The 15,470-nt window shown below is 38.0% G+C and overlaps 1 protein-coding gene across 1 annotated transcript in view; it reads left to right on the top strand.

The window, feature by feature from the left end:
- The window catches only part of LOC107597367 (mannosyl-oligosaccharide 1,2-alpha-mannosidase IB-like), a 55,064-nt gene that overhangs the window by 2,533 nt on the left and 37,061 nt on the right, over positions 1–15,470 (top strand). The window contains exon 2 of the mRNA XM_016288387.1: positions 13,647–13,765. Within this exon, the coding sequence (XP_016143873.1) occupies positions 13,658–13,765 (108 nt within the window). The 5' untranslated portion in view covers positions 13,647–13,657. The remainder of the gene's footprint in view (positions 1–13,646; positions 13,766–15,470) is intronic.

Consider the following 15,470-nt stretch of genomic DNA (forward strand, 5'->3'; position numbering starts at 1 on the left):
AACAGTAAACTAAAATTTAATGATAACAGTAAATTATATAAAACAGTAAATAACAATAAATGATAACAGTTTTAATTTTTGGGTGATCTATCCCTTTAAAGAGAGTCTAGTCAGCTATTTTTTTTTGTACTTAAGTGTAATATTTGTGACATTCCAACAGTCCCGAATTAATGTTGAATTGACTGTTTCAAAACACATTGCCTTTCGTGCTCAAACCTTGCTTAAGAATACTGATCAGCTGTGATTCCACATAGGGCTTTGACCTCTTGACTGTACATCTGACGTGTTGGTCGAAAGGACTCTGAACATTCAAGTGGTTTACTGTTGTGGTGGGACAGGGACTTGCCCATATCAATCCTCAAATCGACATCCATTGATTTTCTTTCTTTGTGTGTGTGTAAAAACATTTGACCCATAAAAGCCCGAGACTGCTGGTGGAAGGCACTGTCTGGACAGATTGCTGATGGTAAGCACTTTGATCTGTAAACAAACACCCTGTTTACGGGGAATATTGTCAGACTGAACCCCAGGGTCAGATCGTGTAACCCAACTGCCAGCGTTACGCATGTGATAACACGATACTAAAATAACCATGTTAACGTGGTTGTGTCTGTTTCTCTGTATGTATGTATATCTGCATTTTCTACAATTTTCTATTTTTCAATTTTCTAAAAAGCTAAGTTTCATTTTTGTATTTGTTTAAAAAAATTATATTTTACATTTTGAAGGCTATGAAAAATAGTTAATGTACTACTTATATTATACAGTCGTGGTCAGAATTATTGGCACCCTTGGTAAATATGATCAAAGAAGGCTGTGAAAATAAATCTGCATTGTTAATCATTTTGATATTTTATTTTTTAAAAATCACAAATATCTAACCTTTCATTGAACTAAAACAATTGAAATTGGGGGACAATCTCATTATGAAATAAATGTTTTTCTCAAATACATGTTGGACACAATTATTGGCACCTCTAGAAATTCTTATGAGTAAAATATCTGTGAAGTATATTCCCATTCATATTTACAATTTTGAGCATACCAGGGTGATTATAAACATGAATTTATCCAGCCATGGCTTCCTGTTTCACAGGAATATAAATAGGAGGGAAAACAAAGGCCAAATTCCCTTAATCATCCATCACAATGAGAAAATCCAAAGAATATATTTCTGATGTGCAGCAAAAGATAATTGAGCTTCACAAATTAGAAAGTGACTTTAAGAAAAGAGCTAGAGCAGTGAAAATTCCCATTTCCATCAGGGCAATAATTAAGAATTTCCAATCAACAGAAAATGTTACAAATCTGCCTGGAAGAGGACATGTGTCTATATCATCCTAATGCAGGGTGAGGAGGAGAGTTTGAGTGGCTAAAGACTCTCCAAGGACCACAGCTGGAGAATTGCAGAAAATAGTTGAGTCTCAGGGTCAGAAAACCTTAAAAAAAACTAATCAAACAGCACCTACACCATGTTGTTTGGGAGGGTTTCAAGAAAAAAAATCAAGAAAAGAAAATGCTCTCATCCAAAAACAATATCCCAGCATATTCTGTTGTCAGACACGACTGGAACTTCAAATGGGCCTGGCTTCTATGGTCAGATGTAACTAAAATTTGCTTTTTAGCAGCAAACACTCAAGATGGGTTTGGTGCACACAGGGATAAAAAGCACCCCATGTGTACAATGAAATATACTGCTGTATTTTTTATGTTGTGGGCCTATATTTCTGCTGGAGGTCCTAGACATCTTGTTTAGATACATGGCATCTTTGAGTCTATCAAATTCCAACAGATAAAAAATCAAAAGTAACTGACTCTGTTAGAAATCTTATAATGGGCCATGTTTGGATCGTCCAACCGGACAATAATCCAAAAACAAACCTTAAAAACAATACAAAAATGGGTCACTGGGCACAAAACCAAGCTTCTGCTATGGCCATACCAGTTCCCTGACCTCAACCCTATAGAAAATGAATGTGCTGAACTGAAGAGGAGAAGCACCATCATGGAGCTGGGAATCTGAAGGGTCTGGAGAGATTCTGGATGAAGGAATGGTCTCTGATCTCTTGTCACGTGCTCTCTAACCTCATCAGGCATTATAGGAGAAAACTCAGAGCTGTTATTATGCCAAATGGAGGTTTCAAAAATCATTGAATAAAAGGGTGCCGTTAATTGTGTCCAATGTGTATTAGAGAAAAACATTTATGTCATAATGATATGACATTATGGCTTATTATGGCTATAATTATATGGCTTATTCTCCAGTGAAAGGTTAGATTTATGTGAAATTTTAAAATAAAAAATGACAAAATGATTAACAATGCAGATATATTTTCACAGCCTTCTTTGATCATATTTACCAAGGGTGCCAATAATTCTGACCATGACTGTATATATATATATATATATATATATAATGTCCAAAAAAAGGGTTAAAATCACATTACATTCTAACATAGCAATATTAAAATATAAAAACAAAAATAAAACAAAAACAAAAATAAATCACTAAAATAAAAATGAAAATAGAAACAAAAACAGACTAAATTTGAACTGATGAGAGGCATACACTTTACACATCTGAGCATAGTAATAATATCAGGCTATGTTTTATTTACCCCACAGTGGTTCCTTTACAGTTGCTGCTATTATAAAAATGCACTTACTTGTAGGTTTAAAATGCTGCATATGGCACATATAATGTCCTATAACACTTCAGTCTATATTTAACAAAATTATTTTTAAACAGGCAAGGAAAATGACTCTGGACCCTTCTCATGTGCTTTATCCAGAATTCAAACAACTTCCATCTGGTCGACGTTTTCATACTCTAGATACAACTGTTATAAAAATTATTTTGTTCCTTTGGCTACATGGCTGTTAAACTCTAGCTCAAAGGACACAACTGTGTGATTGTTATGTTAGTGATGTGGGGATCTTGTTATGCAGCTTCACCTGTATTGTTCAAAACAAATTTCCCTTATAGGGACAAATAAAGTAAAGTAAAGTTTTCAGCCAGACTAAAGCCCCCTGATGCCGAGATCTCAATGCTCTGGTAAGTGTAGCTAGTGCTTCTCCTCTGTAACTGAACTAGTATCCTGACCTTCTTCTGGAATACCATGACTCTCGTTTTGTCCATGTTTACTGTCAGTGCCCATTCCTCACAGTACTGTTCCAGCAGGGACAGGCTCTGCTAGAGACCCTCAGCTGTGGGAGACAGCAGAACCAGGTCGTCTGCATACTGCAGGCATTTTACTTCATTTCTCTCTCTCTCTCTCACTCTGTGCGGGGGATGTGTGTACGTCATTGAAAGCAGCACATTAATATAGAATGGTGATTAAACTGACTTGGAAGTACCTGTGCATTAAATGGTTTTAATGCATACCTGCCAGCTAATCAGAATCGAGTTTTGCAGACAGACCATGGTATAAATCGAATTAAAATGTGTTGCCTTATCCTGTATAGTTTATAAAAATACATCTATATATTGGACAAATTCAAAGTCCTAATATGAAGCTGATTTACAGTACAATAAAAAAATTGGAGTTGTAAGAAGAAAGTCCCTCATATACTCAAGGTTGCATTTATTTGATCAAAAATATGGTAAAAACTGTGATATTGTGAAATTATTTAAATATATTTAAAAATGTAATTTATTCCTGTGTTGTTAAAGCTGAATTTCAGCAGTCATTACTTCAGTCTTCAGTGTCATATGATCCTTCAGAAATCATTCTAATTTGCTGATTTGGCGCGCAAGGAACTTTTCATATTATCAATGTTTAAAAGAGTTGTGCTGTTTTGTGGAAATCATGACTCACTTTTGATCAATTGAATGCGTCCTTGATGCATTATGAATGAATGAAAATTTCTTTAAAAAAAAAAACGTACAGAAGCCAACCTTTTGAATGACGGTAGTTTACATGGGGACGGATCATCTATTGTCAGAAGCGTGGCAGTGAGCTGTAACTGTAGTCATTAAGATAACGCCATTAAAAGGTTTTTACCAGACAATGCAGAGGTGGAGATTTTTATTTTCCCTAGTGGTGAAGCTTTATGTTTTCATTTCTTTCCTCCACATCATGGCTGAATGAACTGATTAAGCTTAACCTCAGTATGAACCCTTCACACATTGAGCAGGAAGTTGTTCTATCCTGTGCTGATGTGTGAAGAGAGAGAGCGAGAGAGAGAGAAGGCTGAATCTAGACCGTTTTAGCCTGGGCACAGCCTTCCAGACCTGGAGCATGGAGATGGGCCATTGTGTTCTCCGTCATCCCGACGTCCAGTGTTGTTGCCATAGCAACGGCAGGGCTAGCTGAGGTCAGAATGCGTATGCTGTCTGATAAGAGGCAGAGCATCCAGACTACTGAGACTTTAATCAGCACTCTGGTTAATCAATACCAACCAGCCTGCAGCTAATCAGCTGAGGATGCTCGGCATGAGTCTGATGCTCAGACCATTGTACATAACTCCCTCATATCTGTTCCCAGGAATAAAAGGGCACAATGCATGATGAGTACTGGTAAAAAATTAGAGCTCAGCGGTTCTCCCTGACTGGTCGAAAGAGACGGGGCTTAATCCTTGTTCACATTTTTGATTTTGGCCACTAGCAGGCGGCCCTGCCGCTAGATGCCCAAATGGTAATGTTTTTTGGACAAGGAATCAGTTTTCTAGCCACAAAAATTTATCATTTTACAGGGTGAAGCATTTGCAAGTTCCTCCAGGATTCCACAGAATTTTTTTTCTTCTGCTTGTAGCACAAAAAGACTTTGTTTGTGATTGAGATGCAAACATTGTAGATGAAATGACCTTCCGAACTTTTAACCTGGTATCTTATATACATGCACAAGGTAAAAATATTAAAAAGTAATAGATCTCCCCTTAATTTTTTTGTAAAGATGTTATGTAAACTCAATACAGTTGTGTGCTAAATTTGTGTTTGTAGGAGCCACAGATCGAATTAATTATGTGGAGGTGATGTGGAGTGAAAGAGAGAGGAGGGAAAACAGCTGTCTAAGGGAGTTGTCAAGACAAGGGATTGCAGTGAGAGAATACTGCCTCAATCGGCTGGTGCTTTTGACTTCTCCATTCATTTTTTGTATTTATGACCTCATTTGCGTAATTCCCATCAGCCACCAGCCTCACCGAAATCTCCAATTATATATGCATCTTGGTGCTGCCCAATGAATTGCGCTCCCTAGGTGGTTAATATTTCGTTAATGATGCGTGTGATTTTCTGTTTGACTGGAGAGAACATGGGGAAGTATACACAGCTTCTCAGCATGTCAGTTTAGTGCTCTTGGCGTGTGTGTATATGGGCTTGGTTTAGAGATCCATCAGTTTGTGACCCACTGTGTTGTTAATTTTGTAATGAGTGGTGGGGATGATGCCTGGGGCATGTTGTCTTCTCCGTGGTGACTTCGTAAACGACTGCAGAGGGGCGACCATGGCTCAGCTAAGTATGCCAGTTTTTTGCAGTGCACTGAGGCAGAATACATCCCAAGCACGTGCTAAATGCTGATGTGTGTGCAGTACTAGACAGTCATGCGTTTTTCCACTAAATGTCTCACTTAGACACGTTTCTGCTAAAGCCTGTAATGTATTCATCCGTCTGTTTTCAAACGGCCTCTTTTCAGAGAACAATGCAGATGTAATTTTTTATAGCTTAGGCTCATTTAGTCTCTGAAATGTGTGACTACTTGAAGATTTTTGTGGGGAGTTTTAAGTGTGCGGGTTTAACTAGTGTTTGTAGATTGTTGTAAGTCAGTATTAAAGTTTTAAAAATGTAATCATACCAGTATTTATACAGTATTCTAATATGAAATGCACAAATTGGTAAAAATACCCTTCTTGGTGATGTACTGACAAACACGATCAGTCTTAAGTGAATGTAAACAGCACAAATGATTGGATTTATGTCAAAATATTGGATCTGTGAATTAGGCCTTGCAGTGTAAATGCAACCCAATTGACATTATTACTGAATTTAATATTAATGGCGTGACATACAGCATATTGAGTAGAAAAAAGAAAACCACTTGCTCTTCTAGTCCGGAAAACTTCAGGACCTTTATCGAAGATCGAACATGAACACATGCCTAAAGGGGGATATAATAAACTGTAAAGGTAATTTTAATCACAGACTAGCGCATTTAATTTATTTAATACACGAGTTTCACAATTTGAGTTGAATTGCTGAAATAAATGAACTTTTCCACAGATTATAATTTATTGAGATGCACCTGTATACTGTATATACACTGAGGACAAAATAATGTGAACACTTGGGATATAGGCAATATTTCTTTATTAAAGGGATAGTTCACCCAAAAATGAAAATTACCCCATGATTTACTTACTCTCAAGCCATCCTAGGTGTATATTACTTTTTTCTTTCAGACAAATACAATTGCCTTGGCACACTTTCTGTACCCAGTCATAATCGTGAAGATGGTTGTTCTTAAAACACCAAACACCAACGTTGGGCTGTTATAGTTACAGACGCTCCTGCGCTTTCACTGAGCGCTTGTACTAACCACTACCGAACAACTTATTCTACACTAGTATACAAACTAGAGAATAAAGACAAAAAAAATATATATATTTTTTTTTAAATGCAATTAAATAATAAAATATTTACTTGATGCTGTTTTTAAAATAAATTAAAAAGCTTCAGTACAGAAGTCAGTACAACTGTACAAAACAGGCAAATTGCAGTCTTGCTTGACCAAAGTCTAGACCACAGCTAATACACCGCTCCCTGCAAACAGCAGACACATTCAGTAAGTTAGGTTGTGCCAGCTCTGCCATGTCTGAGTTTGAGGTGATGGATTCTTTGAGAACAGAACTCACCATGCATAAATTAGTATGCGCAAAATGTAGGGCTGTATGTGTCACACGCGAGGCGTAATGCCATAAATCATGTGAATGAATACGTGTGTATAGCCTATACATCTTGTGTGATGTCCTCTTTCATAGCTGCATTTTTCTGAAGAAAACCGCTGTCTGCAACTTAGATTAATGGCTTTGACTAGTTCATCTAGATGTCAGGACGTTCTAATTTTACTGGACCTTTTGTTGAGACCAAATAATCAATGTTCAGGCAACCTACCAATGACTTGTTTTTGAAAATATGTACTTTTGCACATCCATATCATGCAGAGGGAAGCCCACAGCAGCGTTCTGAGGTGACTTGTGTTTATTTATTGTTCTCTGTTTAGTGCTACGAGGCTTGCTTTGAGTTAGCATGTTTACAGCTGGTAAGAGAAAGAAAATGCTGCAAATGCTCCCAACTGACTGACTGATTCCGGCTCAATTCCTGCTGCTTTTCCCTTTCTACCAGGGTTCTGCTGGGATTAAACTTTTAATAGATGAGAAGATGCCAAGCGCAAGTGGGAAATCACACAAATGTGGTTCTGTGCAGTCCACCAGGAATGCACGTAAGCCCTTGACATGTTACAGAAGACCTAGAAACAAAAGACTAAAGAGTCAGAAAAGAAATGCAAGATGGAGTTTAACAGGAAGAAAAAGTGCAATGAAAGTCAAACCATGACACACAACCAGTGTTGGGCAAGCTGCTTCAGCTGCTTTGAGCTGCTTGTAGCTTGACAGCAATTAATGCAGACAAGACACACTTTTGAAAAAAATAGTTAAGCTTCAAGCTACAAAAAAAATATATTTTATTTTACTGTATTTATTCTGTTTTATTTTTTATTTTATTTGCAATTGGATTTTTTTTCATTATTTTTTTACTTTATTGTACATCCTATTTGTCAGTCAGCAGTATTTGTTTGGCACATAAGCAATTATTAATTAGTTGCATAAATTATTATTACTATTAAATGAGTCAAAAATGTACTGATAAATATCCCTATTTAACTAATATTATATTATTTGTGAATTTATTATATGATATTTTGTATATTAAAAAAACATGTAAAATGCAGTGCAGGCATGGGTGCAGTGACTCAAATTATTATTATTTTTTTTGTAACGAGAACATTTTCTCATGTGATTAATTGCTTGAAATAGTAGCGGTTTACTGAAAAAGCTGCTTTGATTTGAAAATTACTGAGCTGATGTGTTTCTACTGTAAAATGTTAAATTAGTGGCGGCACAGTTAGTCCTTGCCGCACTACTCGGAGAGTGCCGTGCCCCATGAGTCTCTGCAGCATTAGAATGGTGCAAGAGTCCGTGTGTCTGAGAAACAGGGATCACTCCTCTCCCTCGGCATCACCACTACAGCCATTCATCAAAGTGCTGTGACTCAGTAAATATTCATCAGCCACTTACAGTGACTGACAGCAAGCACAGCACACAGCAAACACCAAATTACAAACAGAGCAAAGATAGACGAGTGCAGGAGGGAGGCAGAGATTTTGTGAGAAAGGAGACGTGCTGATGGAAATAAGCTGTTGAAATGTCTGTGCAGTTATTCATTAAGAGATCATGAGAGACAGACAGACACTAGTGTGCCCTTGAGAGCTGAATGTACGTGACTTGAGTGCCGATGTGTTATTTGGACCTGAGCACCTGTACATGGACTGTGATTTTGTGTGTGTGTTAAAGTGGTAAAAAAGCGCACATGGCGGCACCTGGTCTTCAAACTTTCTCTCAAAGTGAAGATGGACTCTAAAGTTCAGATTGAAAAAAATAATAATTCAATACTATAGACCAGTGGTTCCCAAACCTGTCCTGGAGGACCCCCTGCCCAGCACATTTTGTATGTCTCCCTTATCTAACACACCTGATTCCACTCATCAGCTCGTTAGTAGAGACTGCAAGAACTAAATTGGGTGTGTCTGATTAGGGAGACATACAAAATGTGCTGGGCAGGGGGTCTTCCAGGACAGGTTTGGGAACCACTGCTATAGACTATACGTTTTTAAAGGTAACAAATCTTTTGGAGCCTAAAAAAATGCCCTTATGACATAAATGCATTTTATTTTGCTAACTTTTACTATTATTCTAGGCAAATTTAGGAGTTAAAGTCATGGAATATCTGGTCATAGAAAAATGATCTTGTAACGCTTAGTTAAAGATTGTCATCATTAAATGCCTTAGCGACTTATTTTGACCTTTAAAGTACTATGTCCTTAATTGTGGGTCACAGTCCTGCAGTGTGGCTGTTCTTACAGCTGTCTAGTAAAGAACCAAGCAGACTGCTTTTGCCCAGCCACATCTGACTCCAGGCTTTAGACCGTTATCATTAGTGCAAGTCAAGTCTCCTTTATTTATATAGTGATTTATACAATACTGATTGTGTCAAAGCAGCTTTACAGGGTCAAACAGGAAAATAATTTGTCAATAATGCAACAGGACAATAACAAACAGTCATTTGTCAAGGTAAAGTCAGTTCATTGATGATTCAGTGATGTCATCATCCAGTTCAGCTCTCTTCCAATAGTAGTTCCAATAGCAAGGACAGGAAATGTTACGTCCCTTACTATATTGTGATACCTGCGGCAACCACATGTGACGACCCCGGGCTGGACTCTGCTTCGTCCACGGTGAAAGCCGATCCGGGGATCGACAGCGCGAAGTTGAAGTAGTTCCTCAGCGACCAGCACGGATCAGCTCTAGGCATGACGAAGCGATATCGTCCTCTTTTGGAAGGCTAAACAAAGTAGTTTCGCTTTCACAACAAAACACACAGCGCCTTCATGACATGGCGGCGGCGGCAACAATACTACAGCGAGAATAAAAGTTACGCCTTCTTTCTTTGCGTGAACATTTGGGCGGCGTTATGCAAATCTTCCCAGATAGTGATGTAGACATGTGGGGGCGTGTTAGAACGAGTCGTTTTAGTAGGTGTGGCTGACTCTTTACTTTTATAAAGAATATCTCTTTGGATTTGAGACTTTAGTCTTTGCAACTTTGCAGATCTTCTTTATGCACCAAGAGCTTGTAACACTCCAAAGAGAAAGGAAAAATTGAAATCGCATCATATGACCCCTTTAAATGGTGACCGTGATACTTGATGAGGCAAACATAATTGCATTCCTTCATTAACACACTTAATTGGGGTGAGGACCTAAACATGATTTTCAGTGAACTTTTTCTTTAATATTTGTTAGTGACATTTCACAGCTCCATCTTGGCAAATTGAGGCAATGTAATTTTAAAATCACAACCAAAAATTACAATGGGATTAATACAAGAGGAAAGAAACCTCAAGGAAACCCCACAATTCATATATGATTTGTTTTCATTTCCAATAAACCAGTCTTCAAAAGAATTCCTCAACCACATCAAATTCACAGTACACACGCTCAAGATTTCCAGTATTGCGTTCTCTCAATATTTACTGAATCCCGCTGCTTCTTTCCACTAGCCAAGATCCGCAGAGCCTGTAGTTTACTTTGTAGAACCCACATTTCCAGTCACACTCCAGTGGTTTTGTAATCTGAGCCTGTACGGATAAGTAATGGCTAAGACTGTACGAAATAAAAGGTAAATGGAAAAACGCAGCCAAAAGCTTCCAGAAAATGTATACACCCCCAGACAACACGCTGCTCATGTCTGTGGACATGAGCTCAAGTGGGCCAGTCTGATGATTGAAGGTGATCACTTCTGACAGTGCAGCGTTTTATCTGGACAGAATATACAGTATGTTTCATGTTCTGCTTCAGATGCTTTCTCCTTGTGCTGCTCAAATTTCTCAGGGGGAGGCAATGCAGAAATAAGTTTGTGACCTTAAAAAGTTCATCTAATATCCTGAGCGTTAACTGCACTGGAGCTTGAAATTAATGTTGGATTTTCATTTCAAGAGCATCAGCAAAGTTAAGTGTCTTGGGGAAAAGGCAAGTCCGTCTGAAATAGTTGGCAATACCTAACATGTGTGTCATAATGTGATAAAGAACCTCAGACACCGAAGGCAACTGCTAGGTAGCGTTAGGGGGGGGATCATTATAAATGATTAAAAACCACTCCTTCAGTTGGCAGCATTTTTATTCATTCCACTAACAGGATGTTGCGTAAACACCGAATTCAGATGTGCCTTGTTGCCTTTCTAGCTCCATATACACTCTTAAAGGCAGCATTTTTCAGCAATAGTTTCATCATGCACTGATTCACCGGGAGCGTGATGACTTGACCCTGTAAAACGCTGAAATCTTACATTTATGGTTACTCATATTAGATGCATCTAAACAGCATCTGATCCCTGCAGCTGTGTTCACCAGCTAAATAATTGATTGTTATCTAGAGTTCAGCATTGCTTTTGGCCTTATGACTCATTTGTGGAAATTGCACTGGAAATGTTTTTTTCTTCTTTTCTTTATGCTCTTGGTCTCAGTGCACTTTATGGAGAACAAATTGGCCATCATAAAACATTCCTTGAGAGAGAGGCTGCATACAGAATAGAGCCACAAGGCAATTAGGTTTTATGGTGTTTAGTTCAAACCCACGTAGTACGTGCCTTACAGATGCTTAGGTTAAAATTGGAACTGTTTGATTTGTGGATTTTAGTTGTAGGTCTTTCTGGAGGTCTGATCCCTCGTTTGTACTGTTGTGACGTAATTGCTTAATGCATAGAAGCCATTTAAAAGTGCTTTTTATTTTAATTACAGAATTTTTATTACAGAAAGATTTTTAGATTTTTAAAAGTTTCTTACACTCACCAAGGCTGCAAATAAATGCAATTTGTGCATAAATGTAATATGCACAATAAACGCGAACTTTTGAAAGATAGTGTGTATATATACAAGATAAAAATCTTTCACAATTCCATCCGTGTTGTCTAATGTCTCTTTCATTACTCTCTCTTTTCTTACTGTTCTCACTCACACACACTTAGCCAGGGCAGTTTGTTGATGAGCACAGCAGATGTTGCAGTCAGGGTCCAGGGAGAATCAGTGGCAGCAGAAATGGTGGGCACTATTAAACTATTAGATATGAAGAGGGTTTGACTCTCTCCCCAACTCCATTCCATTGATAAACCCCTGAGACAAGACGGATAGAGGGAGAAAGCCTTCTGACTCATGCATTTGGCTTAGAGATGGAACAAAGTAAAGATCTTCCTCTTTTTATGTATGCATAAGTACCCACAGTCACAATCACATGCCTGCGTTTAACTAAATAAACCTCTCAACCACTGAAAACCTATCTGCTGGTTTTCTCTCAAGATAAGGCAGTGGAGAATCTGAAGAAAAACTGAATCTGGCTGCCACGTGTGCATTCATATTAGAACAGCTCGCAATCTGTCGCCAAATGAAACTGGCATGGATGACACAAAGTGAGGGAGCATGGGATGAAAAGATAGCGTGTAGGAAGCAGAGAGAGGAGCTTGGACTGATTGCCATTGGAATTCCCCGAGTAACTTTATTGAGTCCAAATTGATTTACACCATCAAAGTCTGGCATCCAGAATGCCAGCCTTGTGTAAATGCCAATCAAGACTCATTCAGAATGATGAGGCCTGATTTCCAGTCCAGGACAAAGCCAGAGAGTGTGGATTTTACTCAAGATAAGCAGTGTATTTATGGTAATGGAAATGAGGCGTTGAGGGATGAACGTGCAGCCAATTGAGTGGGTCTTGGGTTACATCAAATTTTTTGCATCCTTATTTTATTATTATTTTATTCAAAGTGAATTCATAGATGAGATCCATCTTTGGTGACGGTGCCATAGTCAAATAGGAAGGGGTCCACTTTACTAATATAGAAAAAAACACAGAAAATTAAAATGGAAGGGGTGATAAAGTGGAAGGCAGTAAAGATATTATAGTCTTAAATCATGTAAGGGGAAGGGGATTCAAGTCTTGTAAAAAGAGGGATGAAAAGCAAAAGTGTTTATGTGGTTTGTGAAGGGCTTGGGCTATTTGGGGTGCCTCTGGACAAACTGAAGCAGCAGTCTGGACAGATTAGAAGAGCTAAGAGGCTGAGGGCTGATGGGTATTTTTAGAGTGATTTAGAGTTCCTGACAATAATGATGATGATAACACTGCCGTTATACAGATTGAGAGAGAGAGAGCGAGAAATGCCACACAGCATCTCTCAACAGTTTTCCACTCTTGAGGATTCTTGAAATATGATCTTGAACTTTAAAAAGGGTTGTTTAACAGGGGTTTGTGATAGCTTTGCAGGGGCTCCCCAAGTTGTTTGGTCTCAAACTAATTTTTGTGAAAAATTTTAAATGTTGATCAGAAATGCAAAATGAATTTAAGATAAATATAAAGTTTTCAGCAGTGATGTCTGAATTGTTAATTTGAATCAAATCTTTTCACAGTTCACAAATGATTCATTTCTTGAGTTCAGCTCACTGACTCAGTGATCCATTCATTGACATTATCACCAGTAGCTTAAATATCAGTCTTTTACCTCATTTTACCTCATACTCGTTTTACTTAGCATTATAATTATTCCTTCAATGACCTCTGGAAATATAAACAGTACACTACCATGTCTCTAAGATGTTTTTTAAGTCTCTTCTGCTCACCAAGCCTGCATGTATTTGTTCATAAATACAGTAAAAATAGTAATACTGTGAAATACTATCAGAATTTAAAATATATAAGAAGCTTTACACTAATGCAGATTTATATTGCTTGCACCAGACTGGCTTGATTATGTAACTTTAAATGTGTTTTCTTATTAATTACTGTAGTGCATATGTATTCAGTAAATATTCATATTCACATCCTCTCCACAGGTAATTCCCAGATGGGGGCCACTATAGTAGATGCCCTGGATACCCTTTACATAATGGGCCTCCACAATGAGTTTAAGGATGGCCAGGAATGGATCGAGCAAAACTTGGATTTCAGTGTGGTAAGTAGCCATGACTTGGACATAAACACACACACACAAGCTTACCAGCAACACTTGTCTTTGTAGGTTTGGAGGCAAAGTGTTCTTGTTTTTGTTTATAGACACAGATACATCTCAGCGGTAAGCCTTATACTTGGCAGCTGGCTGACACAACTGTATTAACAGTCGTTCGACACCCCATAATTCCTCAAAGACTTCAGTCCTCAGTGTGTGTGAATCTTTCAGGTTTTGATCAGATTGTGGTGGCACTCTGTGTAAAACGTGTTGCGACAAAGGAGTTGATGTGACACATCATCGTATCCAGGAGACAAGACTGGCGCCATGGAAACAATGTGAACCGCCCGGAGCTCTGCCTCCAGAATTAGCCAATGATGTTGAGGAAAAAATGGCAGACAAAAGAGACGTCAGAGAATGAAGTGGGGGCCGGCGAGTGGCCCCAGGGGCCCCGTGTCTCCTGCTCTCCTTCTCTGTCTGCATTCACGTCCTGACCCATTAATGGGATATCTCCAGTTTCTCTCCCTATCAATTGTTTTTCCGGCCTCTCCTCCATCAGATATGGAGAACCTGTATGGTCGTCTTGGCTTTGGCTTCTCTCTGGTATCTGTGTGTTGCGTGATTTTTCTCCCGTCTTTCTTCTGCCACCTTTCTTTGAGAAGATCTAGTGGACTCTCAGCGCCTGAAATCTCCTCTGTGTGTTTAGTTCATCTTTTTGGCTTTTCGAGCAGTGACCTAATTTCTTCTCTCTCCCCCTCCTCACTGTTACTTTTGGACAAATATATCTTACAAAGCATGTGCACTCTGAAGGATGACTCATGCTTGGACCGTTGGGTCTGGCCGTAGAGGGCTCAGCATGTCTCAGTGGGATGGATGTGTTGGAAAGATTTTTGGAGGAGGGCAATAAACCGCAAAGCATAAGTGAGGAAGGGAAGCGTGTGCAAAATGCTGTTTCCACGAAAATATATTAAGTAGCACAACTGTTTTTAACAGTTAATAGTAAGAAATGTTTCTTTAACTGCAAATGAGCATATTAGAATGATTTCTGTAGGATCATGTAACACTGAAGACTGAAGTAATGGCTGCTGAAAATTCAGTTTTGCATCACAGGATTAAATGACATAAAAAAAAAAAAATATATATATATATATATATAGAAAACCACCATTTTAAATTGTTATATTTTTTCACATTACTGTTTTTACTGCATTTATGATTAAATAAATACAGCCTTGGTGAGACGTCTTTCAAAAACATTTTTAAACATCTTGAACCCACTTTTTAATTGAACTGAATGCAGAAATTCATGGTAACCAAGATTAATAAATACAATAAAAGTTAATTATTATTTCGTGGTACGTAATGTATTATTTGTGAATTTATTAAATGTTTAAATTAATTATATTATAGTGCTGCCCATCATTTTATAATTGAATAAATAGTTCAACCAAAAAAGTAGGGGAAAAAATTACTCACAAACATGACAGTTTCATCTGTTTTTGTCTATACAATGAAAATCAGTGGGGTCCAAACCATCTGATTGGACCCCTGATGACTTTAAAAAATAATAATAATAATTTTAATTTGCTTAGACATTTAAAAAATAACATCTTTTGTGTTCCACAGAAGTAAGAAATGCACTCCCTCTCTCTGTCTCTCCCTGTCTCTCTCTCTCTCTCTCTCTCTCTCTCTCTCTCTCTCTCTTTCTGTT

Source organism: Sinocyclocheilus grahami, unplaced genomic scaffold (assembly GCF_001515645.1).
Source record: "Sinocyclocheilus grahami isolate Dianchi unplaced genomic scaffold, SAMN03320097.WGS_v1.1 scaffold231.1, whole genome shotgun sequence".
Classification (NCBI taxonomy): domain Eukaryota; kingdom Metazoa; phylum Chordata; class Actinopteri; order Cypriniformes; family Cyprinidae; genus Sinocyclocheilus; species Sinocyclocheilus grahami.